The sequence below is a fragment of the Indicator indicator genome, unplaced genomic scaffold (genome assembly GCF_027791375.1).
Source record: "Indicator indicator isolate 239-I01 unplaced genomic scaffold, UM_Iind_1.1 iindUn_scaffold_169, whole genome shotgun sequence".
Lineage (NCBI taxonomy): Eukaryota > Metazoa > Chordata > Aves > Piciformes > Indicatoridae > Indicator > Indicator indicator.
This window is the reverse complement of record NW_026539259.1, coordinates 46,528-73,738: the sequence shown is the minus strand read 5'-3', so window position 1 is coordinate 73,738 and position 27,211 is coordinate 46,528. Positions and strand designations below refer to the sequence as shown.

At 46.8% G+C, this 27,211-nt stretch overlaps 1 protein-coding gene across 1 annotated transcript; it reads right to left on the bottom strand.

Moving 5' to 3' along the window:
• Positions 1–751: 751 nt before the first annotated feature.
• GLP2R (glucagon like peptide 2 receptor) lies at positions 752–27,211 on the bottom strand (the record flags this gene model as incomplete). The annotated part of the gene is made up of 7 exons (XM_054398895.1): positions 27,107–27,211; positions 16,839–16,932; positions 11,813–11,917; positions 8,023–8,144; positions 3,930–4,036; positions 3,047–3,203; positions 752–911 (listed from the first exon to the last, which is right to left on the bottom strand). Coding segments are annotated over exons 1-7 (850 nt in total), but the record flags the coding sequence as incomplete, so codon positions are not given.

The window sequence follows — 27,211 nt, the reverse complement described above, 5'->3', positions numbered from 1 at the left end:
CCCCTTCCAACCTCTGCTATACTGTGAGACTGTGAGACTGTGGGACTGTGAGACTGTGGCTTCAAAACAAACAAACAATTCAGGTTTTTTTCCTTTCTTCACCACAAGTTATCTGCCACTGACTCTGTCTCAGTTTAAGGAGTGAGACAGAGCTCCCTAACTCTTCTCAAAGTAGTGAAAGAAAAACTCCATGCAAGACTGGACAGAAATACAGAATATTATTGGCAGTTTAAATGGAAGTGCTGCTCATAAACGACGTGCTCCAGTGCTAAACATATAACATACAAAGAAATCCATAGGCCATGTTGATCCAAGAGCCTCCTTACGCAAAGTTTCCCTAACTCCACCAAACCAGGCCAAAATCCAGGCCTCAAATGCCCCCCATACTAAGCCTCTCTGCACCCCCATTACCGACCCTGTGTGATGCAGCTAAAATTTGGTTCATCAGCTTCATGCCCCTGCCAAGGCCACTCAAGACCTCACTCCCCTGCATTGCAAAGACTAGGGAGCAGCATTGGGAAGGAGAGAGAGAGGAAAAGAGGAAAAAAGGGGAAGGAACAGCTTGTGCTGTCCCCTTATGGGAGATGCAGGCATTCTGGGAATGAAATAACAAAAATTGCACTTTCTGGTCCACCTGTCTAGCATCTGCGGGGCTGTAGGCTCTGATTTCTTAAAGGCACCCAGCCTCAAAACATGACAGACTCAAAAAAGAATGACAGAATCCAGAACTTGGGGTCTGTTGTGTACTTACCCCATCCTATCACAATGTATGTCTGCAGCAGTCGTCTCTCAGACAGCACAACAGTGATCAATAAGGTGTGCAGATAAATCCCTTCCACTAACAGCCAGAAATAATTTGCCCCAACAAAATAATGCATGAAGAACTGGGCAGTCCTGCAAAGGATTACAATCTGGAGAAATGAAAGAGCAGGAGTTATTGTGGGTGTGTAAAAGCTCTGACCAGCCCTGGGTTTCTCTTGCTAATTTGATAACTCTTTTAAAGATAGCACTTGGTTGTGTGTGTGTCTTGATTTTAGAGCAGGCAGAAGCTGTTTTAGCCCTTCCTGAAGGAGTGAAATAAAAACATTCCACACAGGATTGGAAAGAATTAGAAATGTAAGTGGAAATACAATTCACAAGTACTTACACAAATGCAAAACACTCAAAGTCATATTCAGTCTCAGCCCAGTTCTCTCCAGTCTGGGCTTTACCAAACCTTACTTAGGCCAATGGCTTCCAAAAGCCTCACCCCCAGCTGAGCCAAAACCAAGCCTCAGTGGCCCCACACCTCCCTACTCCCCTATGCCTAGGCCTGAATGGTGCAGAAGAAATTAGCTCTGCCAAAGCTGAGCCAGGCTGCAAACCTCCCCCACAAGAGATAAGGTCCAGCTAGGTGCAGAGAGAGGGAGAAAAGGCAAGAAACTGACTATGCAGCCAGGTTATATAGGGAAGGAGATGCAAGCTGATGGGAATTAAATAACACAGATCACACCTTTCCAGCGTCCACCTCCCTGGACTATTCTGTCCTTGGAAGACTTCTATATGGCTCTCAATAAATCCAGTCTTAAACCTAAAACAGTGTGTAACTCTGATTTGGTCACAGGTCTCACGAGGCTCTGCTTGCTGCTTGTGAGAGGCTGAAGGGCAGGGTAAGAGTTTAAAGGTTCTACATTGTCAGAGGGTTTGGATGGAGGTGACAAAGACAGAAATGGTACAGGCTGGGGTTTGTGTTCTTTGTCATGATCTGTATAACAGAAAACTTACTGCTCAGCTATTAAACCAACAGTCACCAGGAACATCTTGCAGCTAAAGTTGCCTTTCTGCCTGGAGAAAAACTGCGTTTACACAACATCACATAAATTGACTTTATCCCCAGTGGTCAGAAACTAGAGATGTTGTCATTCCATTGTCAAAACAAGCTGAAGGAAATCAGTAGATCTTCCTAGTACAGAAAAGCCTTTAAATGACTTTTTTCTCCCTTACTGTTCTTTCTCAGGAAATGCAATGCTTGATAACTTTGTTTTAAAAGCAAGAGCTGTGTGCATTGCATTGTGCTATGCATGCATGCCAAGAGTAACTGTGACTCAGAGAGGGACCTGGGGTGGCCAAGACAGCCAATGGCTTCCTGGCTTGGGTCAGAAACAGGCCAGGCAGCAGGGCCAGGAGGTGACCATCCCCCTGTGCTCAGCAGTGGGGAGGCCACACCTCGAGTGCTGTGCTCAGCTCTGGGCCCTCACTGCAGGAAGGACATTGAGGGGCTGGAGCCTGTCCAGAGCAGGGCAGCGAGGCTGGAGAAGGGCCTGGAGCCCCTGGGCTAGAGGAGGGGCTGAGGGAGCTGGGGGTGTGCAGGCTGGAGAAGAGGAGGCTGAGGGAGACCTCATTGCTCTCTACAGCTCCCTGAAGGGAGGTTGGAGTGAGGAGGGAGCAGCCTCTGCTCCTTGGAGGCAAGAGACAGGAGCAGCAATGGTTCCAAGCTGCACCAGGTGGGGGTCAGGCTGGAGTTCAGGAAATATTTCTGCACTGGAAGTGCTCTCAAACATCAGAATGGTCTGCCCAGGGCAGTGCTGGAGTCACCATCCCTAGGGATGTTCAAGCAGTGGTGGACCTGATTCTTGGGGACATGGTTTAGTGTTGACCCTTTAGTGCTGGGTCAAGAGTTGGACTGGATGAGCTTTGAGGTCTCTTGCAACCAGATAGATTCTGTGACTGATTGAATAATGTTATATAAGTGCCAAATAAATGTGCAGATTTCTTCCTAAGAAGTACAGGTGTGAGCTGTTTTGCTTAATTGGCTGTTTCCAAACATAACTACTGTTTTATTTGTTGCTTCTATACAAGGTTCCATATAAAATCAATCTAACACAATCTATAGCTCAGGATTTTTTTTTCTTCTTGATAGCCCCAAGCTTTATCAGCAAAACTTCACCATTCAAAGCTTAGCTAAGAAACCTCTCAAAACCTTCTCTCCCCTGGCAAACATCCAAAATTAAAATGTTATTGGCCACCAGCAGTCAGATTTACTATTAGCAATGAATTAAGAAGTTACCTCAGGACTGAGGTACAATATCCATCCACTCTCATCATTTGGTCTTTTGGAGTAAATGTTGTAGTAGACACTGTCCTTGATCAGAACTGCTGTGGCACGCAAGATAAAAGAGGCAAACAAATTCATATGGATGTAGTTTCTCGTACAGTGGAGTTTTCTGTGGGAGAGAAAATAAAGTGTGAATGCTGTGGAACCTTGACAACTTAAAGGCATGAAAGGAAATACTCTTTGTGTTCATATTCAATGGGATCCTGGGCTCCCCAGTTGAGGAGGGGACAGGGATCTGCTGGAGAGAGTCCAAGGGAGGGCTACAAGGATGCTGAAGGGCCTGGAGCACTGCCTGGAGAGGAGAGGCTGAGAGCCCTGGGGGTGGTTAGTCTGGAGAGGAGAAGACTGAGAGGGATCTGATCGATGCCTATCAATATCTAAGGGCTGGGGGTCAGGAAGGAAGGGACAGGGACAGCCTCTGCTCACTTGTGCCCTGGGATAGGACAAGGAGCAATGGATGGAAACTCCAGCACAGGAGGTTCCACCTCAACATGAGGAGGAACTTCTTCACTTGTAAGTGTCCCAGAGCACTGGAACAGGCTGCCCAGAGAGGTTGTGGAGTCTCCTTCTTTGCAGACTTTCCAGCCCTGTCTGGATGTGTTCCTGTGTGACCTATGCTGGATTCTATGCTCCTGCTCTGGCAGGGGGAGTTGGACTGGAAGATCTCCAGTGGTCCCTTCCAACCTCTAACATCCTCTGAACCTGGGATCCTGTCATCAGTGGATGTTGCACAAGTTACTAATGTTAGGAGCTGAACAATGCAGTGGAGTAGATGAAAGAAGCAATGTGCACATTGAAGTCTGCACTTCTGAAACACACCTAAATTTGTACCAACCTGAGTGAAGAAAGGATAAGAAGAGCTAACACAAGGGAGATGAGGGAAAAATAATATCCTATAGTGTACACCAGCTGCAATGTGGTGAGTAATTTATGGTCTTCTTCCTAGGAAAAAAAAAGAAGAAAAAAGGAATTATACACACAGGCAGGAGGGAAGAGCAAGAACAAGCTCAGATACTTCTGAGGCCAACTTCCTTGTGCTACAGGGTAGCCAGGGAGGATTGTGATGCCTGCTCCCTGCACTCCCTCATGAAATCACTGCACAACAGGGACACTTGCAGACAGCCTTTGGTTCTTTTTAGCTTTGAAGGCACTCACAGCCTCATTTCCAGATTGCTCCTACACAGACACCATTTACAGCTAATCATTGCAATGATTAATAACTGCAGAGATCAACTCACTCTACCTGTACACAGACGTGCACTTACTGTGTGTGTGTCCTGGGGACACATCAGCTACACATCAGTTGTGTCTGTACAGTTTTGAGAGTCAGCTCTGCCTAGAGGCATTGAAATAGACTGAATTCTGCCATGAGTTCAAGAAAAAAAAAATCCAAATTATTAAATTGGAGCTGTCTTTTCCTCATTTAACATTTCTTCTTGATAAGTTTTTTCCATTAAGCTGCTCCTGTCCATCCTCATCCCTTCAAGACTGTTTTTCTCTCTCAGGAAAGGCTTCTCTGTAGAGGGGACACCAGGATATGTGATTTTTGTAATCCATATTTGGCCTGCAAAGATTTTCCTGGAACCAGTGCTGTTTTCTTTACAAATGGTCTTACTGCTCAGTGCCAAGGACTTCAGCACTGCCTTCCTGCCAGTAGTTGCCAATAATCAATGCATGCTAATGAGTCCTGTCAGGATAGCAAGGGTGAGCCTGCTAAAAACTCTCTTGGAGAGGGTGAAAGTGGCCAGAGAGAGCAGTGTGGGTGCAGTAGTCACATTGCTCCATGGAAGCATTCACACACACATGACCCTAATAAAATGCCTCAGTTTTGATCTTGGCTGTGCCAATTTTGCAATACCAAAGCAAATGTAAGTGAGCTGATTCCTCTGATCTGTGTAGCTAGCAGTGCTGGATGGTTTCTAACATCTTGGGGCTTTCCACTAAGTGTAACCATCAGGTACAAAGCTACACTCAGTGTTGGTAGGAGAGCTGGTTAAAGCTTTATGAGAACTCCTTAGCTGTCACACAAGAGGAATGAATGTATCTCCCACCCACAAGCCTGCAATTCAGAATGGTCAACAAACCCTGGAAAACTTTCAGTCCTTCACAAATATTTATCACACAGATAAATAAACTGGGTTTGGAAGCTCATGTGCTCACCATATGCAGAGGGTAGTAGGAATTTACTGGCATGTGGGGATTCTAAGCTAATGGTGTGTGATAAAGTGATCAATACTTTTACTCAATAAAGTGAAAAACAGCAACAGTGGTCACTCAAAAGCACCAAAAAGTACAAAACAATCAGCAGTAACAGCTTAGAATCTCAGAATCACAGAATCAGTCAGTGCTGGAAGGGTCCACAAGGATCATCCAGTTCCAGCCCCCCTGCCATGGGCAGGGACACCTCACACTACAGCAGGCTGGCCAGAGCCTCATCCAGCCTGGCCTTAAACACCTCCAGGGATGGGACCTCAACCACCTCCCTGGACAACCCATTCCAGGCTCTCACCACTCTCATGGGGAAGAACTTCTTCCTCATATCCAGTCTGAATCTTCCCACTTCCAGCTTTATTCAATTCCCCCCTCTCCTGTCACAACCTGATAGCCTAAAAAGTCCCTCCCCAGATTGTAATAGAGGCTCCAGAACTGGATGCAGTACTCCAGCAGAGCTGAGCAGAGGGGGAGAATCACCTCCCTTGACCTGCTGTCCACACTTCTCTTGATGCAGCCCAGGCTCTGGTTGGCTTTCTGGGCTGCAAGTGCACACTGACAGCTCCTGTTGAGCTTCTCATCCACCAGCACCCCCAAGTCCCTCTCCTCAGGGCTGCTTTCTTGCCAGTCCCTGCCCAGCCTGGATTTGTGCTTGGGATTGCCTCGACCCAGCTGCAGGACCCTGCCCTTGGTCTTGTTGAACCCAATGAGGTTGGCTTGTGCCCAGCTCTCCAGCCTGTCCAGGTCCCTCTGGATGGATCCCTTCCCTCCAGCCTGTCTGCTGCACCACACAGCTTGGTGTCAGCAGCAGACTTGCTGAGGGTGCATTCAATGCCACTGTCCATGGCCCCAACAAAGATGTTGAACAAGACTGGTCCCAGGACTGATCCCTGAGGGACTCCACTTGTCCCTGGCCTCCACTGGGACATGGAGCCATTGACAGCCACTCTTTGGGTGTGACCATCAAGCCAGTTCTTTATCCATCTCGTGGTCCACTCATCAAACCCATGTTTCACCAGTTTGGAGCCCAGGATGTGGTGTGGGACAGTGTGGAAGGCTTTGCTCAGGTCCAGGTCAATGCCATCAGTTGCTCTCCCCTCATCTATTAATGTTGTCACCTGTTCATAGAAGGCCACCAGGTTTGTCAGGCAGGATTTGCCCTCGGTAAACCCATGCTGACTGTACCCAATCACCTCTTCACTGTTCTTCTGTCTCAGCAGTGCCTCCAGGAGAATCTGCTCCATGATCTTACCAGGCACAGAGGTGAGACTGCCTGGCCTGTAGCTTCCCTGAGACATCTAATTTTGACATCAGCTAAGCTGCTGCTGCTCAGCTCCATGGCAAAAGCAGTCACAAGAAGCTGAAAGCAGACAAGCTGCAGACTTTGATGTTATCTGAAACTCTGCTGCATTCCTTGCAGCTCATTGCTCAGCTGTGCAAGTGGCCAACAGGACTGGGTCCCTGATTCACTGCCTGAGCTGTACTCTGCCTTAAACCTGCTAGGTGGTAGAAGTGAGCTCATTGCAATCTGCCTGCTCACAGGGAGCAGGAGCCAGGCTGCTTTGCAGGCACAGACCAAGAGTGTCGTTCCCAGCCTCACAAAACAGACATGGTAAGTAATTGCTTTCACTCAGTCTTCAGTACAAAGAGCTGAGCTCTGTCCAAGTGAGGGTTTGCTCTTTATTCAGCCAAGGAGATCCTGTCACCCTGCTGACAAAGCCCAGCCCCTCGGGCTGTATGCAGTATCTGGGAGGGGTGGTGTGATGAATCCTCCCCGCTGTGACCAGCTCCATTTGAAAGGAACAGTCAACAGCTCCTTCATTGCCTGAAGACTCAGCAAGTGGCCTGGAATCGAGGGGTCTGGCCTTGGAGGACCACAGCAGTTTGGGGTAGATCATAGAACCATAAAATGCTCTGGGTTGGAAGGGACCTCCAAAGCTCATCCAGTCCAACCCCTTCTGCAGTGAGCAGGGACATCCTCAGCTAGATCAGGTTGCCCAGAGCCTGTGGAGCCTCACCTGGAATATCTCCAGGGATATTCACCTCAACCACCTCCTCTGGGCAACTCGTTCCAGTGTTCCACCACCCTCATAGTAAAGAACTTCTTCCTAACATCCAATCTCAATCTTTTCTTCAGTTTGAAGCCATTGCCCTCATCCTGTCCCTGCAGGCCTTTGCACACAGTCTCTCTCCATCCTTCTTGTAGCTCCCTTCAGGTACTGGCAGGCTGCTCTAAGGTCTCCCCACAACCTTCTCTTCTCCAGGCTGAACTCCCCCAGCTCCCTCAGCCTGTCCTCATAGCAGAGCTGCCCCAACCCCCTGAGCATTTTCATGGCCCTCCTCTGCACCTGCTCCATCAGGTCCATGTCCTTCCTGTATTGAGGGCTCCAGCCTTGGACACAGTACTCCAGCTGAAGGGATGCTTTGAATTTGAGTAATTTGCTTGGCATTTTCCAGCCTTTTTCCTTATGTCAGGAGAAGTTCAGCACATGTGAACACTGGGCTCTGAACAGCAAATAATCTTTGGCATCTAAAGCAAGAATCCCTCCTCCTTCATCTTTCCTCCTCCACTTCTAAAGAAAATAACAGTTTCCCATTTGGTAACTGAAATGAAATCTGAACATCTTTTGCAGGTATTCAGTGAAAATGCTTTGCCAGTTGGTCAAGGAGGGATTAAGAAGATGAAAGGACTAACCCATCAGAAACACCATGCTTACATTTTTTTGGAAATGATTTTTCTCAGAACATTCTGAACTATCTCGCCAAATGTCTGTGGAGTTCTCCTTCGTTTGCCAAGTCCCTCCGTCCAAGCAGACTCTGTGTACATTTCCTGCACTTCCTGAAAGTAAACAGAGTGTTTCAGGCTGAAAGGTCAAAATAAAGATTTCATTTTTCATATGCATTTTCAAGTTTTCTCCCTTACAACCACATCAAGAGCCACCCCCCAACACCCAGCCCAGTCAAAACATGACTAAAAAATACTTTTTGAGGTCTTTATCAATACTTTATTCGTGCTTGCATAGAACAAAGTAACCATGTAAGCTAGCAGAAATAAGTTCAAAACATGACTAAAAAATACTTTTGAGGTCTTTATCAATACATTACTCATGCTTGCATAAAACAAAGTAGCCATGTAAGCTAGCAGAAATAAAAACATAAATAAAAGATACTTTTTGAGGTCTTTATCAATACGTTAGACATGGAACAAAATAGCCATGTAAGCTAGCAGAAATAAATTCCCAGGAGGTACCTGGCATTCTGACCAGAACTGGGCAGAAAAACTAGAAGTGAGTAGATTCAGATTGGAGCTTCTTGTGGCCTTCCAGGATCTGAAGGGGGCTACAAGAAAGCTGGGGAGGGACTTCTTAGGGTGTCAGGGAGTGATAGGACTGGGGGGAATGGAGAAAAACTAGAAGTGGGGAGATTCAGATTGGATGTTAGGAAGAAGTTGTTCCCCATGAGGGTGGTGAGACACTGGCAGAGGTTGCCCAGGGAGGTGGTGGAAGCCTCACCCTGGAGGTTTTTGCAGCCAGGCTGGATGTGGCTGTGAGGAGCCTGCTGTGGTGTGAGGTGTCCCTGCCCACGGCAGGGGGGTTGGGACTGAATGATCCCTGAGGTACTCTCCAACCCTAACAATTCTATGCCTCTATGATTTTATGACTGTAATAGACCTACTGTGACATTTTACTCCTACAAGGCACAGCTGGGGGATGGCTGCCAGGGGATTTTTGAGAATTTGTGTTTTGTGGTAGAAATGGAGTGGTATGAGCCATCTATAGCCAGCGCTGCAGGACAGCAGACTGTTGACGTTTCTGGAGTTGTACATTCAAGGGAGGATGTTAGAAAGGAGTACAAAAGAGTAGTCCTAAGCAGTATTTGTCCCCGGTGCAACCCTGACAATTCTATGAACCTATGATTTACAAATACATAATCACTCCAGCTGAAAGAAAAACCTCCAGCTCTCTTCATTCCTTTTTCCTCCTTACCCTCCTAAGCTCCGTTCAGTGTGGGTAGCACACTGTCCAGGCTGTGCAGCCAGGACTGCAGCAGGAGTGTGTTTTGATTAGGAAATCATCTTGGAAACATCTGTGCCTGATGTTCTATTTACATTTGGGGGGGGCTGACCAGCAGGTGGTGTGAACTAGTGAAGCCTTCTTGGCTTTCACTGCATTGTTCCAGTTTATACTCATTTGCCCATAACATCAGAAGAGTGGTATGGGGACCCTGGCTGATCTTTGTTTGTTTGATGTCATTCTCAGGAGCTGCCTGCTATTTATTTCTAATTAGACCTGAGCCTTTTAATTTTTTTTTTTTTAAATTGGAAAGTGTTTAAGGCTTACAGCAACAACCTTCTACCTATCACAGTGTATTAGAGGTTGGAAGGGACCTCCAGAGATCACAGGTCCAACCCCCCTGCCAGAGCAGGATCACTTAGGGTAATCTGCACAGGAATGCATTCAGGTGGGTTTGGAAAGTCTCCAGAGAAGGAGACTCCGCAACCCCCCTGGGCAGCCTGTTCCAGGGCTCTGTCACCCTCACTGTAAAGAAGTTTCTCCTCAGGTTGAGGTGAAATCTTCTGTGTTCTAGTTTGAACCCATTGTTCCTTGTCTTATCACTGTGCACCACCCAAAAGAGCCTGGCCCCCTCCCCTTGACACCCACCCCTCAGCTATTCATAGAATCTATCTGAGTTTCACTCAGGGTAACTGCAACTGAGACAACTGCTGTCAGATCACAGTTCACCCTGCTGGAGCAGGAGATCAGACACTGCAACAAATCTGAAGGCATCTATGAATTGTGATTAAAAATCTTATGTCTAGGCTGCACTAATTTCCCAGTACTTAGGCTGGGCAATGTCGACAATGCACAATAAATTCATCTCAAGCTATCAAATATTTCTGGCCCAAGTTCATTGGAAAAGGTAATTAAAGACTGGAATGTGCTGCCCAGGGAGGTGGTGGAGTCACCATCCCAGGAGGTGTTTAAGGGGAGACTGAATGTGGCACTTGGTGCCATGGTGTGGTCTGTGTGGTGGTGTTAGGTCATAGGATGGACTTGATGATCTCAGAGGTCTACTCCAGCCTCCATAGTTCTGTGATTCTGTGTGATTCTGTATGGTCCAGAACAGATAGAGCTATACCGTGGCGATGGGATCAGTAACAGGAATGGGGACCACAAGCAGCCCAAACCTCAGTCTCAGACAAACAGACAAAGTTTCACACAGTGAAACATGACCCAGAGGGAAGGAAGCTGCTTTTGTGTTTGTTATGAAGCACTGAATTAGTTCCAAATGGTTAGCAGAAGAACTAGTTTGGGAGACTAGATAGAAGCTGGGTCTCCTTATATTTAAGGATACAAAAAAAGGACAAATTATGACATTACAGAACAAGTCTGGAGAAAGTTAGGATAAGCAGCTCATGGTAGGCTCCCAGGACTCAGGCACAATTGGTCCTTCCAAGAGCTATTAGAGATGCAGCAAAGCCAGCCACAAGCAGCTAAGAAAGGTTGTGCAGCATGATGCAGAAGTGCAAGGCTGTGGTGGAAGTATTGTCCTTCCATTTCTTCAGGAGAAAGAGAATGTTGTTTGCTTTTTGGCAGATGTTATTCTTTTCCTCTTCCTGAAAGCCACCCTGCTCCATTCCCTCTAGGAAAAGGATGATTGGAAATCTTGGTATGTCCTACAGGGAAGCTGACTGCTTGGACTGCTACAAGAAAGCTGGGGAGGGACTTTTTAGGGTGTCAGGGAGTGATAGACTGGGGGGAATGGAGCAAAATTAGAAGTGGGGAGATTCAGATTGGATGTTAGGAAGAAGTTCTTCCCGATGAGGGTGGTGAGACACTGGCAGAGGTTGCCCAGAGAAGTGTTGGAAACCTCATCCTGGAGGTTTTTAAGGCCAGGCTGGATGTGGCTCTAAGCAACCTGATTTAGATTAAATTATGCACAGGCAGCTTTTCACTTCTGATGGAGGAAAACACAATGAGATGAGTGCTTTGCAGCTCTGCTGTGCTTAACACATGGTTCTGATGTTTGATCAAGGTTCAACCTCAGGGCTCTGGGCAGCCTGATCCAGTTGAGGATGTCCCTGCTGACTGCAGAGAGGGTTGGACTGGATGACCTTTGGAGATGGTTCTTTGTTTGGTTATTACAGTTTTCTGGGAGAGGGCTTCATGTCTGGGGTCAGTGGAGACCCCACAGCTTGAACCTCAGAAGCTGAACCCCGAATCTGTTCCTGCCAATGAAGGCCCAGAAGGATGGTTACATGGTCTGGAAGTGTTGCTTTATAGCAGACAACACAGAGCTGCAAAAAGCAAAGAGCAGAAGTGTAGAAAAAAGAGTAAATAATTAAAAACCAACAATTTTGTGCCTCAAGAGGAGGCGAAGAAGAGAAAAGAGGAGAGACAAGGAAGCCCTCAGACACATCAGAGGACAGAGGGATCAGACAGATCAGCACCATCTCTCCTTTAGCTGGATGCCCAGCCCAGACCTGAGGAGAAGTTACCACTTTACCATTTTCCAACCACGGCAAATATGAAGGACAAGGAACAGAGACGTTTCCTGGGCGTGAGTAAGGCCAGCAAACAAACTGGTCAAATGTCCCATTGCAGTGGATGCCTGAGGAGGGAAGCAAGCAGAAGTTTTGCATTGTTCAGACAATGGACAATCATGAAACACATTGTTCCAGACAGCCTGCAAGCTGCTCTAGAGTAGTTCCAAGATGCAGCATCAGCATCTTGGATTTTGTCCCTTCTCTGTGCAGAGCTCAGTTCCCCTTCTTCCCTGGACCTACACAGGAGCAGCAAGCTGGAGAATGTTTTGTAATGAGAGAAGGACATTGGTCAAAACAATCCTGAGGCCTCTTCTCCCAGTGTAACAGGTTCCAGCCATGCTCTCCCTCACTGTTTGGTACATGGTGTCAACCTTGTGCTGGGAAATGGAAGCTGTTCCACTTTTCATGACCCCTGTGACAGCAGTTCTCAGCTTAGACAATTGTCATCTTCACAGATAGTGACTCCCTTGAGTCTTTGAGCTAGGGAGATACTAATCTCTCAAACCACCTCAGGTCTAAGCTTCACAGGTACCACATCACTTACAGGACTTAAGGCTATGATAAAACATTCAATAAGTGGAACTGAAATGGGACAAACAGGTTGCAGTAACACAAAATAAAAGGCATGAATGGCTACATCAGCCTTTTGCTTAGCTTCTGTCTTTCTTCTAGGACAAGCTTAAGCTGTTCTCTGTTTATGTTAATGGCTTTGTCCACCCAAACCTAGAGGGAAACATCCTGCTTGGTTTGCAGTACTTTGAGAAGCTTGTGTGAAGAATAACACGAGGAGAGGAGAGGAGAGGAGAGGAGAGGAGAGGAGAGGAGAGGAGAGGAGAGGAGAGGAGAGGAGAGGAGAGGAGAGGAGAGGAGAGGAGAGGAGAGGAGAGAGAGGAGAGGAGAGGAGAGGAGAGGAGAGGAGAGGAGAGGAGAGGAGAGGAGAGGAGGAGGAGAGGAGAGGAGAGGAGAGGAGAGGAGAGGAGAGGAGAGGAGAGGAGAGGAGAGGAGAGGAGAGGAGAGAGAGAGGGAGAGGAGAGGAGAGGAGAGGAGAGGAGAGGAGAGGAGAGGAGAGGAGAGGAGAGGAGAGGAGAGGAGAGGAGAGGAGAGGAGAGGAGAGGAGAGGAGAGGAGAGGAGAGGAGAGGAGAGGAGAGGAGAAGGGGTAGGGGAGGGAGTGGGTGGAGGAAGGGGGAAGGGAAAAGGAAGGGGAGAGACAAGGAGGGGAGGGAGAGGGAAGAGGGGAAGAAAGGGGAGAAGGGAAAGGAGAGGGGAGGGAAGAGGGAAGGGGAGAAAAAAGGAGGGAAGAGGGAGGGGAGGGGAGGGGAGGGGAAGGAAGGGAAGGGAAGGGAAGGGAAGGGAAGGGAAGGGAAGGGAAGGGAAGGGAAGGGAAGGGAAGGGAAGGGAAGGGAAGGGAAGGGAAGGGACGGGAAGGGAAGGGAAGGGAAGGGAAGGGAAGGGAAGGGAAGGGAAGGGAAGGGAAGGGAAGGGAAGGGAAGGGAAGGGAAGGGAAGGGAAGGGAAGGGAAGGGAGGCACACTTCCAAAAAGTCAAAGGATGCCAATCAGCAGAACCCTTGGACTGACACCATACTTTTCTTGGTCCTGGAGTTCTGCTGCTAGAATCACACACTTATGGATTATCAGACTTCCTAGGAAATGGATTTTATTGGAGGTAAGAATGGCTCAACTGTGTTATCCTCCTGTCCATACATGCTGTTCTGATGACCCCTCTGTCACAAATCCACTTTTTTTTTTTGAGGAAGTCTGCTGAATATTTCTCCTGCATCTTCATTTGTACTTTCCTGATTTCTGGTCATTCACCTTGGAAACTTTGAAGATTTACACAAGATAGAAGGGAAATTTGCCATGAGATTGTTGACATCTAGCAGCACACAACATTTCCTCATCACATCTGGTGATGATGTGGGCAATGAAGAATTACATAAGTGACATCCTGACCCCTTCTGCACCTGCTCTTGCTGCAGTCACTGCCCTACATCCTAACACCCTGCATGGTAACCACAACAGTTACCTCTTTGCTTCCAGGGGAGCCAATCCAAACCCTAGAATACTCAGGACATTATTCATGTAATCTTTATTTCCCACTTGGAAGGTGGTGGAAAATGACTCCAGAACCTCCATGTCCCCAGAGAGTGGAAATCACAAATTCCACACCCTGTTTTCATCCACAGCCTGCCCATAAGAAACTCACAAACATCACAGGGAACTGGGACTGGGATTCCTCTTTTCCCCTCGCTATCACTGATGGATCAGCTTCATCATTTTTCTCCCCTGATTCAGAGGCCATTGGGTGACAAAAGAAAGCACAAACCCTGTTGCCATATAGCAGTGAGATTGCAGACATGCAGAGATCAGAGAAGCTCAGAAGTCCTCCCAGAAGTCCTTTATCGCTGTATTGTAGAATCCCCAGTGTTACAGACTCTCAGAGTGTCCTTAACCCAAGTCCCAGAAGCCCTTAGCAGACCCAGCAGCTAACAGAAGACCTGAGCACATCCCTAGCAGCATCCCCACACCAAAGCCCTGGCCAGAAGTAGCTAACAGACAGAAGCAGAAGTCCCTAGCAGTCATAACCCCCCAGCTGTTCCTAACCTCAGTCCCTAACCCCAGTCCCTATTGCTCAGAGTGGCTGTCTCTATTCTCTTTGCTATCAATCCCTTAACCAGTAAAACCCAACCACATCTATCAGCTAAAATCTTCTCCCAGTGAGAGGTGCCAGCATGTCAGGGAGGTGGCTTCTGCAGCATGTTCCCATCCAAGGGTGCCAAGGTGAGGCTCTTCTTCTTGGCACCCATGGAATGTGATTGTTTTGCTCCAGGCAGCTAAGGAATTGGGCAGCTAAGGAATCCTGCACTCTGCACTCATCCAGCAGCTGCCCTCAGCACAGTGGCTGCAGCACAACATGACAAGGCCAAGTGGGTCAGCTTGAATGAGGGCTAACCCTAACTCTGCCCAGAATCATAGAACACCCCAGGTTGGAAGGGACCTCAACAGATCAGGAGATTCAATCTTGTATAGAAAAGGGAGCCTGGATGAAATTGTCCAGCACTCTGTTCAACTGCATCTTGAAAACCTCCAGACCTGAAAACCTCCAGATTCTGCCACATCCCTGGGGCAGTTGTGCAGTGAATAATTCTTCTCCCTGTTAAGAATGTCCTTAATCAAGGAGAAACTTCTCCCAATATAACTTGTACCTCTTGCCCCTTGTCCTCTTCATGTGGTTCTTTGTGAAGAGAGAGCCTCCAACATCTGTAGCTGCTTTTTACTATGCTGAGTTCCCTCCTGCACCTATTCTCCAGAGTGAAGAGAGCTAATCTCTTCAACCTTTCTCTCTGGGGAGGTTCTCCAGCCATTTCATCATCTCCATGGCCCTCCTTTAGACCCTCTCCACTCTGTCTGCATCTTTCTTGAATTGTGGGGACCAGAACACTGCATGCAGCCTTTGAAGTGCTGAGAGGAATGGGGTGATCACTTCTCTAGTGAGCACAGTTCTTCCCCATGAGGGTGGTGAGAGACTGGCAGAGGTTGCCCAGGGAGGTGGTGGAAGCTTCATCCCTGGAGGTTTTTGCAGCCAGGCTGGATGTGGCTGTGAGCAACCTGCTGTAGTGTGAGGTGTCCCTGCCCATGGCAGCGAGGTTGGAACTGGCTGAGCCTTGAGGTCCCTTCCAACCCTAACAATTCTGTGATTCTTTACTGGTAATGTCCCTGAGGATGTAACCCAGAATCCAATTTGTTTTTGCTGAGGCAGTGATGCCTGCTGATGCATGTCCAGCTTGCTGTCCAGCAGGAGCCTCAGATAGCTTTCAGCAAGGCTATATGCCAAGCACACGGATCCTAACCTGTACTCAGCTCCTTGCTTATGTCTTTTTTAAACTTCAGACAGTTCCTGGTAGTTCACTCTTCCAGCCTGTCCAGGTCTCTCTATAGATAGCTCTGCCTTTTGGTGTCTCTACCTCAACATCCAGTTTGGGATGGTGTGATGCTTTTAAGACTGTCTTTTTAATTTTTCTGCACAAAGTTTGAGCAGAGAAAGTGAAAGAATGGAAATAAATCACTCTTGGGTGTAAGAAAGCAAAACAATGATTATTCTAAACCCTTCAATTGGAGAGAGAGAAATGTTTAAGAATCTCTACTCAAAACAAGGTTGGGGAGTTGGGCAGTCTCAGCTTGCTTGGTTTCTGTCTGCTGCTGCTTCTTCTTTTCTTGCTGAAGATAAGACACTGACCTTGGCAAGCTAAGTCTAACAGCCTCTCTGCTTCTTGACTCTCTGCCTTCTGCCAGGGGAGTCTGGGGGGATTCCTTCTGGCTGGGGGGGAGGCCCCTTGGGGGAAGCAAAGGGAGCTTGGTTGTGCTTTTCTGTTGATTGTACCTATTTGTAGATGTTGTTGTGACTAGAGTCTATTTGTGCATATTCATTGCATTTCATCATAGATTGTAGATTTGCTTGTCAATACAGCTTGCATTTGCTTCCTGACTGAGCCAGCCTGCTCATTGTTGGTGTGGGAGGAGGATTTCAGCTCTCACACTGTTCCAGATTGTCAGCAAGTTTGGTGAGGATGTTTTAAATGCCCTTGTGCTCAGATTATTTATGAAGATGATGAACAGCAAGGGGACCCAGGATCCATCCCTGGTGGAGCCCATTTGTGACAGGCTGCCAGCCTGATTCAAAAATCACTTTCCACTGTTGTTTGACTGTGTGCTGTTAGGCAGTTTGTTGCCCATCTCACAACCCTGCAGCCAGTTTGCACCTTGCTAGCCTGTCCAGGAAAAGGTTGTGGGAACCTGATATATATATTTCAGGACAAAGAGTGCCTTTAACTTCAGGACTACATCTTTGCATCTCTCCTTACAGCTGATTGTTGCACATGAAGAACTTATCAACAGACACACACCTCTGGGAAGCAAGAAAAAGAATATTTACACAATTCCTCAGCATTATTAACACATTCCTCTAATGTGCTCTTTGTTTCCTTACCAGAATCTACAACTGATTCCTGCAGCATTTTCAAGCATTCTTGTTTATATTTGTTCCATCCAGTAGTGGTTTTTTCCAGCAGAGATCCTTTGGCCTGTGAGTGAAAATATGGAACATGAGGAAAATCAGTTAGAAACTTGTTGTCTTTTAGTGCTGAGTTTCTTTCCATTACATGAAATTCAAGGAGAGAGGAGAATAGAGGAGTAATAGGTATGCAGGGAGGTAAAGAGAGACCTCTTCCTTCTCTAGGGAAGGTCAGAAAACAAAGACAACAGGTAGTGTCAGAAGGATTAAGAAGTAGGGGTTTCCCTACTGGAAAGCTGCTCCATGGAGATAAGACCTTGGAGTGCTGGTGGGCAGCAAGTTCTGCATGGGACAGCAATGTGCCCTTGTGGCCAAGAGAGCCAATGGGATCCTGGGGTGCAGCAAGAGAAGTGTGACCAGCAGGGCTAGGGAGGTTCTGCTCCCCTTCTGCTCTGCTCTGCTGAGACCACACCTGGAGTACTGTGTCCAGTTCTGGGCTTCCCAGGTCAAGAGAGACAGAGACCTGCTGGAGAGAGTCCAACAGAGAGCCAGGAGGATGCTTAGGGGACTTGAGCATCTCCCCTGGGAAGAGAGACTGAGAGCCCTGGGGCTGTTTAGTGTGGAGAAGAGAAGGCTGAGAGGGAATCTGATCAATGTCTCTCAATAGCTGAGGGGTGGGGGTCAAGAGGAGGGGGCCAGGCTCTGCTGGGTGGTGCACAGTGATAGGACAAGGAACAATGGAGACAAACTGGAACAGAGAAGATTTCAGCTCCACAGGAGGAGAAACTTCTTTTCAGGGAGGGTGACAGAGCCCTGGAGCAGGCTGCCCAGGGGGGTTGTGGAGTCTCCTTCTCTGGAGCCTTTCCAACCCCACCTGGATGCATTCCTGTGCAGACTCCCCTGGGTGATGCTGCTTTGGCAGGGGGGTTGGACTGGGTGACCTCTGGAGGTCCCTTCCAACCTCTAACACTCTGTGATGCTGTGATTCTGTAGTGTGCAATGTGAACAGGCTACATTAACTCTCTCCTAAATATATTTCTTCTAGATTCTTCTGAAAATAACTCACCTCCAAATAATAAAATCTGACATGAGTCGATACCATATTTTAGCAGTCATTGGCAAAATGTTTTCTGCTTTCTTAGCTTTTAGTGAAAAAAAAAATGCAAGCAAACCATGATGGAGTCTACAAGACCATGGCACCTGGGGACATATTTTAATGGCCATGGTGGTGTTGGTGGTTGGACTGGATGATCTTAGAGGGCTTTGCCAAGCAAAGAATCACAGAATCATTGAACTGTTAGGGTTGGAAGGGATCTCAAAATCCCCTGGCAGCCATCCCCCAGCTGTGCCTTGTAGGAGTAAAATGTCACAGTAGGTCTATCACAGTCATAGAATCATAGAGGCATAGAATTGTTAGGGTTGGGGAGCACCTCAAGGCTCAGCCAGTCCCAACCCCCCTGCCATGGGCAGGGACACCTCACACTACAGCAGGTTGCTCACAGCCACATCCAGCCTGGCTGCAAAAACCTCCAGGGATGAAGCTGCCACCACCTCCCTGGGCAACCTGTGCCAGTGTTCCACCACTCTCATAGTAACAAATTTGTTCCTCTGTGCTGGTTTGAGACCAGACAGATCCTCTCTTGCCCTGAGAGGGACAAAAGAATGACACTCACACAAACAGATTGGAAAGTGATGGAAAGTTTAAATGGAAAAAATGATTGGTGAGACTACAAAAAAACTACAAAGCATTAGTGGCAAAGAATATCCCAAAGCATACAGAGCCCCTTACATAATTCCCAAAGGATTCCCAATCCTTCCCCTTTCCCACCTGAGGGTATACCCAAACCCCCAGGGCTCTTTCTTCCCCCCTCTCCCACTGCTAGGCAAGTCTCAGGCTGGTCAGGTCTCAGACTGCCCCCCCCCCCCCCATTCTCCTCCTGGCATTAGGCCTAGACAGGCCTAAGAGGCCTTGAGGATACTCCCCCGGCATTACCCGATAAGAGAGGACATCTCCCATGGGAGCAGAGAGGGAAGAAAGAGGAAGAGAATGACTCTGCAGATGGATTGATAGGGTGCAGGATTCATGGGTAGAAATACGCCGTGTCCTGTGTCCACCTTATTGGATGGACACTGGGGACACCAGAGGTGTATCTCACGTGGCAGTAGCAGGAGGCACCCAGCCTGAACTGCCACATCCTCACATCCAATCTAAATCTGCTCTGCTCTAGTTTGAAGCCATTGCCCTCATCCTGTCCCTTCAAGCCTTTGCAAACAGTCTCTCTCCATCCTTCTTGTAGCCCTGCCCTCTTCAGGTACTGGCAGGTTGCTCTAAGGTCTCCTGGCAGCCTTCTTTTCTCCAGGCTGAACACCCCCAGCCCCTTCAACCTATCCTCATAGGTAGAAACATAGAATAGTCTCTTCAGAGGAGATGAAGAATTCCTTTAAATTCTGAAAATTTCTGGACAGAGTACAAGGTGGAACAACTGTGTTGAGCGATCACTTTAGCAAGAATAGAAATAAAAGCTTTTGAAGAACCATTTCCCCTTTACTAGCATAGCCTTAGGACAAGCTCTGCTTTGGCTTTAGTCAGCTAAATAACATCAGATCCTGCAGAGCCCTCTCTGGTGTCTAGGAACCAACCATCCCTTCAGCCTGCTCCTCTTGGCTTCTCCTGCACTGGGAGCTCCAGGCTCTGGTTCTGCCTCTTTGCCTACTCACCCTGTGCTGTGTTCTGGAACCTTCTGTCCCTAAACAAGTTTTGTTGTTTTTAAAAGCAAGAACCACCCACTGGACCTATCACCCACTCTTTTCCAGTTGAAGACAGGCTGACAACACAAATGGAGCATAAACCACAGCACTGGTGTCTAGCTGGGCACTTGCTCTGACAGGCAGATTCTGGCAGCTTGTGTGGGAAGAGGATTCCTGCATTTACAAGAGAGGTTTTGGTAGTGATTTTATAAATAGTGACTGATGAGTTTAGGATGTGCTGGACATCCCTGGCATTTATTTCATCAGTGTGAATGTTGCAACTGTCCCAGAAGGATATTGCTCTCTGTAAATATCCGTCTGACACATCTTTATCACTCAGCGCTGACTGCAGAGGCCTTTAAGCCTGTCACAGCTCATAATTACTGGTTAGAACAGGAATGGCTACAAAGAGAGAAGTTAAATGCAATATTGCTTGTTGAGGTGTTAGATGTAGGCTGTAGAAGAAATGCCCAATGAGGAGCAAGGCAGCAGAGGAAGGATAATGTGCTGCTCACAGGCCAGTATCAGTGTGGTGACTTGACTGCTATTTATCCAGGGCTAAGGAATGACGTCTAAGCAGTTTCTGTGTGATGCATCTGGGTCAGGGCAATCCCAAGCAGTGACATAGGCTGGGCAGGGACTGGCTTGAGAGCAGCCCTGAAGAAAAGGCCTTGGGGGTGCTGGTGGATGAGAAGCTCAACAGGAGCCAGCAGTGAGCACTTGCAGCCCAGAGAGCCAAGCAGAGCCTGGGCTGCAGCAAGAGAAGTGTGGCCAGCAGGGCCAGGGAAGTAATCCTCCCTCTCTGCTCCTGCAAGGTCTGGTGAGACCTCACCTGGAGCACTGTGTCTAGTTCTGGAGCCTCTATTATAAGAAAGAACTACACATGCTGAAACACACCCAGAGAAGGGCCATGAGGATGAGCAAAGGGCTGGAGCTGCTCTGCTCTGGAGACAGACTGAGAGAGTTGGGGTTGTGCAGTCTGGAAAAGAGAAGGCTCTGAGGAGACTTTATTGTGGCCTTCCAGTATCTGAAGGGGGCTCCAAGAAAGCTGGGGAGGGACTTTTGAGGGTGTCAGGGAGTGATAGGACTGGGGGGGATGGAACAAAACTAGAAATGGGGAGATTCAGATTGGATGTTAGGAAGAAATTCTTCACCATGAGGGTGGTGAGACACTGGCACAGGTTGCCCAGAGAGGTGGTGGAAACCTGACCCCCTGGAGGTTTTTGCAGCCAGGCTGGATGTGGCTGTGAGCAACCTGCTGTAGTGTGAGGTGTCCCTGCCCATGGCAGGGGGGTTGGAACTGGCTGAGCCTTGAGGTCTCTTCCAACCCTGACAATTCTGTGATTCTGTGGTAGCTGGGAATATGAAACCAGGGTTTTGAGAGGCCAGAGGTGGGCAGTCAGTCAAAGAGCAATGTCACTGTAAGTCCCCCCCAAAAAGACAATTTTGCTCTTGGTTGAAGATGTTAACAATTGTACCAAGCCAACTTTGGAGAGTGAGCTAAATGTAAGTTTTCTGCAAAGCCATGATCCTCATACCAAAGGATGCCTTCTACCTCTCCAGGGACAATCACTTTCCTTTTCTCTGTACCAGATCATTTTTGGAAACTGCTTTTCACATGTGTGCTTGTCCTGAGCTTGTCTGAGCCTGGTGATGTGCCAAAGGCTGAGATAAATGACCAGGACAATGCAGAGCTGTGAACTTCACTGAGACTTTTTTTCTTTCAACCTATGTTAGCTGGAAAAAGGAAAAAAAGCATATTTCTTTTCTTTCAAAACAGGAACAAAAGAGAGCACAGACTACATGATAGAGGCAGTGCAGAGGAGGTCAAGGAAGCTGGGAAGGGCCTGGAGAATAAATCTGATGAAGAGCAACTGAAGGAGCTGGGGAAGGCTGAGGGGAGACCTCATGGCTGTCTACAGCTACCTGAAAGGAGGTTGTGGAGAGGTTGGTGCTGGTCTCTTCTCACAGGTAATTAGTGATAGGAGTCTGGAGACTTTCCAGCCCTGTCTGGATGTGTTCCTGTGTGACCTGTGCTGGATTCTATGGCCCTGCTCTGGCAGGGCATTGGACTCGATGATCTCCAGAGGTCCCTTCCAACCCCTAACATCCTCTGATCCTGTGAACAAGAGGGAATGGCCTCAAGCTGCCACTGGGTGGATTTAGACTGGACACTGGGAAATTTTTTTTCACTACAGGAGTGGTCAGGGATTGGAATGTGCTGCCCAGGGAAGTGGTGGAGTCACCAATCCTGGAGGTGTTTCAAGATGGTTTGGATGTGGTGCTTGGGGCTATGGTTTAGGGGTGACCCTTGTAGAGTAGGGTTCTGGGTTGGACCTGGTGATCCTGAGGCTCTTTTCCAACCTGAATGTTTCTGTGATTCTATGATTCCATGAGAGAGCTCTTCCATGCACATTTTCTTCTGTGTAAAATGTTGCCTGCCCAGTACTCTGCTTTTAGTCTCTCAGCTAATTTCCAGACCCCCTACTATAAATTCCAGGGAGTAGAAAGACTATAATTTTTCTTCCTCTGATGGGCTTGCAAGATAAGGAGAGAATATTTACAGCAGCCATGAGAAAGGAATGTACATTTCCAAAATAAAAAAGCATCTTGACATTTCCCTCCTGTTGGCCTCAAGATGCTGGGAGCCAGGGGAGATTCTTCAGACACTCTTGGGTCAGTGAACCTCATCTGAAGAGGCAAAGGCATAGAGATGACGCAGTTGTGGAAAGGGCTGCTTGATTTCAAGGGATAAGCCCTCAGGTTCTGATAAACAGATGCATCAGTCAGCCAAGGAAACAGAAGGAGAGCCTCACAGTCACTACCTGGTGGCCTGTTTGGTTCAGTGTCTGGAGATGAGGTGGACTTACAGGTGTGTATGCAGTTGGGGCATAAGTGGCAGTTTCACTTCACTTCCTTATGTCATTGTTCAGTTCACACAAAGCTGCAGGCAGAGCCAGACACCAAACACCTGGCCACTACTGATGTAATTATCTGTGTGATGCTTGGTTTTCTACCATGAGCATTTGTGAAGAAAAAAACAAAAGCAAAAACACAAACAAAAAACCCCACAACCCCCCCTAATACAAAAAAAAAACACCAAACAAAAACCCATAAAATCCCCCAATATCAAAACCAGAAACAAAACCAAACAAAAACCCCCACAAACAACCCCCCAAAAAAAACCCCAAAAAACAAAAGAAACAAAAAACCTCCATAAACCCCTCCAAAACCAGAAACAAAACCAAACCCAAACAAGCCAAACCAAATAAAAAACCAAAAAAAGAAAAAGAAAAAGAAAAAGAAAAAGAAAAAAGAAAAAGAAAAAGAAAAAGAAAAAGAAAAAGGAAAAGAAAAAGAAAAAGAAAAAGAAAAAGAAAAAGAAAAAGAAAAAGAAAAAGAAAAAGAAAAAGAAAAAGAAAAAGAAGGAAAAGAAAAAGAGAGTAAAAAAAGGAAAAGAAGAAGAAAAAGAGAATAAGAAAAAGAAAATAAAAAGGAAAAGAAGAAGAAGAAGACAAAGAAAAAAAAAGGAAAAAAAAAAAAGAAAAGGAAAAGCCCTTCAGGGGCTTGGGGGCTCCCCTGAGATCTCCCTGGGGCCTTTCCTTCTCTGGGCTGGGCAGCCCCATCTCCCTCAGCCTGTCCTGACAGCATAGGTTCTTCAGCCTCTGATTATCTTTTGTCCTCCTCCGGACCCGCTCTAGCAGGTTCATGTCTATCTTGTGCTAGACACCCCCAGCTGGTGGTGGTGGCACCCCCACAGCCAAGCCCAGTGGGTGCCCAGCACCTTGGCAGCCTGGATGGGAGCTGCAGGCTGCTGGAGCCCAGGGTGGTGCTGAGCTCTCTACTGATTGTTCTCTGCCCTCTCTTTGCCTTCTCTCCTCTCTCCTCGTCTGCTCTCATCCTTGCACAAGCTTCAGGACACCTCCTTGAGTGCTGCCCTTGCTGAGGGTGTCAAATAAAGAGTTCAGGAGGGTCCAGCAGTGGCTTGGTGCTGGACTCACCTTGGACTGGCCACAGGGCACCTGAGAACCTGGCCTGGCTTTGTCTCTGAGCCCAGGGCTTGGGGCTGGGGTGGCCTCATGGGCAGGAGCCCCCACCTGGTGACAAAGGCAACTGCTAGAAGGAGGGCAGGCTGTGTGTGGGGGGCTTTTCCCTAGGGAAATGGGGTCCTGAAATTGGGGAGCAATGGAGGAGTCTCCAGATGGAGTGGAGAGGGAAGAACTGGAGGGTCCCAAAATCTTGCTGCACTCTGTTGTCTTTTCTTTACTTCTAGCCAGGAAGTGTCCAAATCGGTGCTGCCGTGGGCCCTGCCCACAGAATCCCTCCAGAGACCCACAGTCCTGGGTCCCTTGGGGGTGGGGGGATCCTTTCTGGCCACCTGGGTATTGGGGTCCATTTTCAGGCACTGGAATGTGCTGCTCGGGGAAGTGGTGGAGTCACCAACCCTGCATGTGTTTCAAGGTGGTTTGGATGTGGTGCTTGGGGATGTGGTTTAGGGGTGACCCTTGTAGAGTTGGGTTCTGGGTTGGACTTGGTGATCCTGAGAGTCTTTTCCAACCTGAATGTTTCTGTGTCTCTGTGGGACATCCTGGTAAGGCGTTAAGTGCCCTGAAGATCTATTTCCTGCTCAGTGAGAAAGCAAACTGTGTGGGCTGGGAACAAGGAACTGGCCTGAAGAGGGAAGGGGAAATTAAGGAAGTGAGACACTTTGGTGTCCTACTGAGTGAAAAGAACTCAATGAAGCAAATCAAAGAGACAAGCTTGCCTCTCTGTCTTACATCTGTGTTGCTGTTCTTCAAAGAGGGGTGCAGGCTCCCGCAGAGAGAGGAGAACCTGCAGTCTGGGTCAATGCAAGGAGCTCAGCAATCACTGCTGAGATTGTAGAGACCTTTCCTGCTTTTGTCATGTATGGGAGAAGGTTGTGATGTGTTCTGAGGAGAATCAACCAGTTGCTCTCTTTACCTGTCTGTGATTTCAGATCCCAGTGGACTTTAGTTATGATCTAAGTTTTGGACTAACAGTGCTGTCAAATTTAGCTACCATGCATGCTCACTGCTAGAAAGGCAAGCTTGTAAGTAAGTTTACCATAGCAACATGCTGCTCAGCATGACTTTTGATCTGAATTAGCATTTAAATAGGACTCTCAGATCAGAAGAAAGTAAATTCCAGCATCCAAGACGGAAGCTCAGAAAGTCTGTGACCTTTTGCCCTGCCTTGGACATGTCTTCACTCCCTCTGAAGTTTCAGTGGTAGCAATGAACTGCCTCAGCCTGCAAGCATGGCACTCTGATCACACCAGCAGTTCAGCCCTGCTGAAATTCAGTCTGGCTTCCCTGGGAGATTCCCTGGAAGCCTGTCTCAGTTCATTTGCTTTGCTCAGAGCCCATGGACTGAACCAAGGTGGCACCACTGCTTAAAATTTGTGTGAGGGAAGCTCTAGATATTAGTTGCACCAAAACATGAGGATTGTTTTTTTTTGTTTGTTTGGTTTTTTTTTTTATTACAAACACTCAGAACATGTTTTACACAAACACTCAGCAGTTCTCCAAGGAGCACAGTTAAGGCTCTCTCCAGCACACAGCCACTGACTCTGTTGGTAACTCAGCTGAACGCAGGACGAGTGGACAATAAATACCTGCTTGCTTTCCACCTGCCAGTTGCACTTCTGCACACTTATTTCGTAGAAATATCCCCTCAGTCCATACAGAGGGATTTTAATCAGGTTAATTGACATTTATTCCACCTCATCATTATTTCTTAAATGGTCAACCTCAAGGCTGACACAGATAAATAGAAGATAATGATTTAAAATGTACCCGAACGCTGCCTCGAAGTTAATTACATTGAGATGTTGTCTTTAAATATTTGATTTAATTAAGAATAGTGACCAAGGCCTTTCAGTGAATAAAGAATATTTCAGGGGGTTTATAAATTTTAAAGCAAAAAAAAAAAAAAAAAAAAAGCTAAAGAGATTAGTAGATTTCTACAAGAAGTCAAAGTAGAAATTGCATGGAGGTTTTCTAAGCTTTCTGCAAGAAGCTGAGGTGCAGAAGGGAAGCACTAAGAGCAGTTTTCACATCTGTTAGAGTCAGTGATCAACCGTAAAGGAACGTGCTACAGAAACAAAGCAAACTGGGTTTGGAACAGAGGAAAATGAAGACAATTCTCCATAGCATTGATAGCTGATAGAAAACCAGGGGAAATATCAATCATTCAATCCTGCTCAGTGTTAGTATGAAAAGAGATCCTGCGAGTAATGATTTAAAGCACACATAAACATTTCCTCAAATTTAATTACACTGAGATATTGTCTTTAAATATCTAGTTTTAAAAAATAATGGATAAATAATTAAGATTCCGGGGGTTTTATAGAAAAGGTAAATTCAATCATTCAATCCTGCTCAGTGTTAGTATGAAAAGAGATTGCACAAAGGGATGCAAATGCAATCTGTTCACTGCAGGAATTAGCATTAATGTAAGAAAATTCTAATCATGCCCTAGACAGAGTTAGGTTCTAGGGCAAAACTCTACAACTTCTCAGTCAAACTTTCTCGTGGTTAACTTTTAATCAACAGTTCTGTCAGAACTCCATTTGAAACCAAACACACTGTTTGTGCAGGTGAAAGTGTTAATGAGAGAGGAATACACTCCTGTGCTGTCCATTATTAATTACTGAGCTTAAATGTTAATGAGAGAGGAATCCACTCCTATGTTGTCCATTATTAATTACTGAGCTTAAAATGTTAATGAGAGAGGAATCCACTCTGATGCTGTCCATTATTAATTACTGAGGTTAAAATTAGAGAGGAATCCACTCCTCTGCTGTCCATTATTAATTACTGAGCTTAAAATGTTAATGTGAGAGAAGAATCCACTCTGATACTGTCATTATTAATTACTGAGGTTAAAATGTTAATGAGAGAGGAATCCACTCCTCTGTTGTCCATTATTAATTACTGAGCTTAAATGTTAATGAGAGAGGAATCCACTCTGATGCTGTCCATTATTAATTACTGAGGTGAAAATGTTAATGTGTGAGAGGAATCCACTCCTATGTTGTCCATTATTAATTACTGAGCTTAAAATGTTAATGAGAGAGGAATCCACTCTGATGCTGTCCATTATTAATTACTGAGGTTAAAGTGTTAATGTGAGAGAGGAAGCCACTCCTCTGCTGTCCATTATTAATTACTGAGGTGAAAATGTTAATGTGATAGGAATCCACTCCTCTGCTGTCCATTATTAATTACTGAGCTTAAATGTTAATGAGAGAGGAATCCACTCCTGTTCTGTCCATTATTAATTACTGAGGTTAAAGTGTTAATGTGAGAGAACAATCCACTCCTCTGCTGCCAATTATTAATTACTGAGGTTAAAATGTTAATGAGAGAGGAATCCACTCACGTGCTGTTCATTATTAATTACTGAGCTTAAAATGTTGATATGAGAGGAACCCACTCCCATGCTGACCATGATTAATTACTTCATTAACTTACCTGTTTCACTAGAAGTAATATCAGGACAGAGCTGACAGGTGCAGAAGATATTCTGGACCAGATTCCCATGCTGGAACAGAGATCAGAAAGCATCCTCAAGCTCAT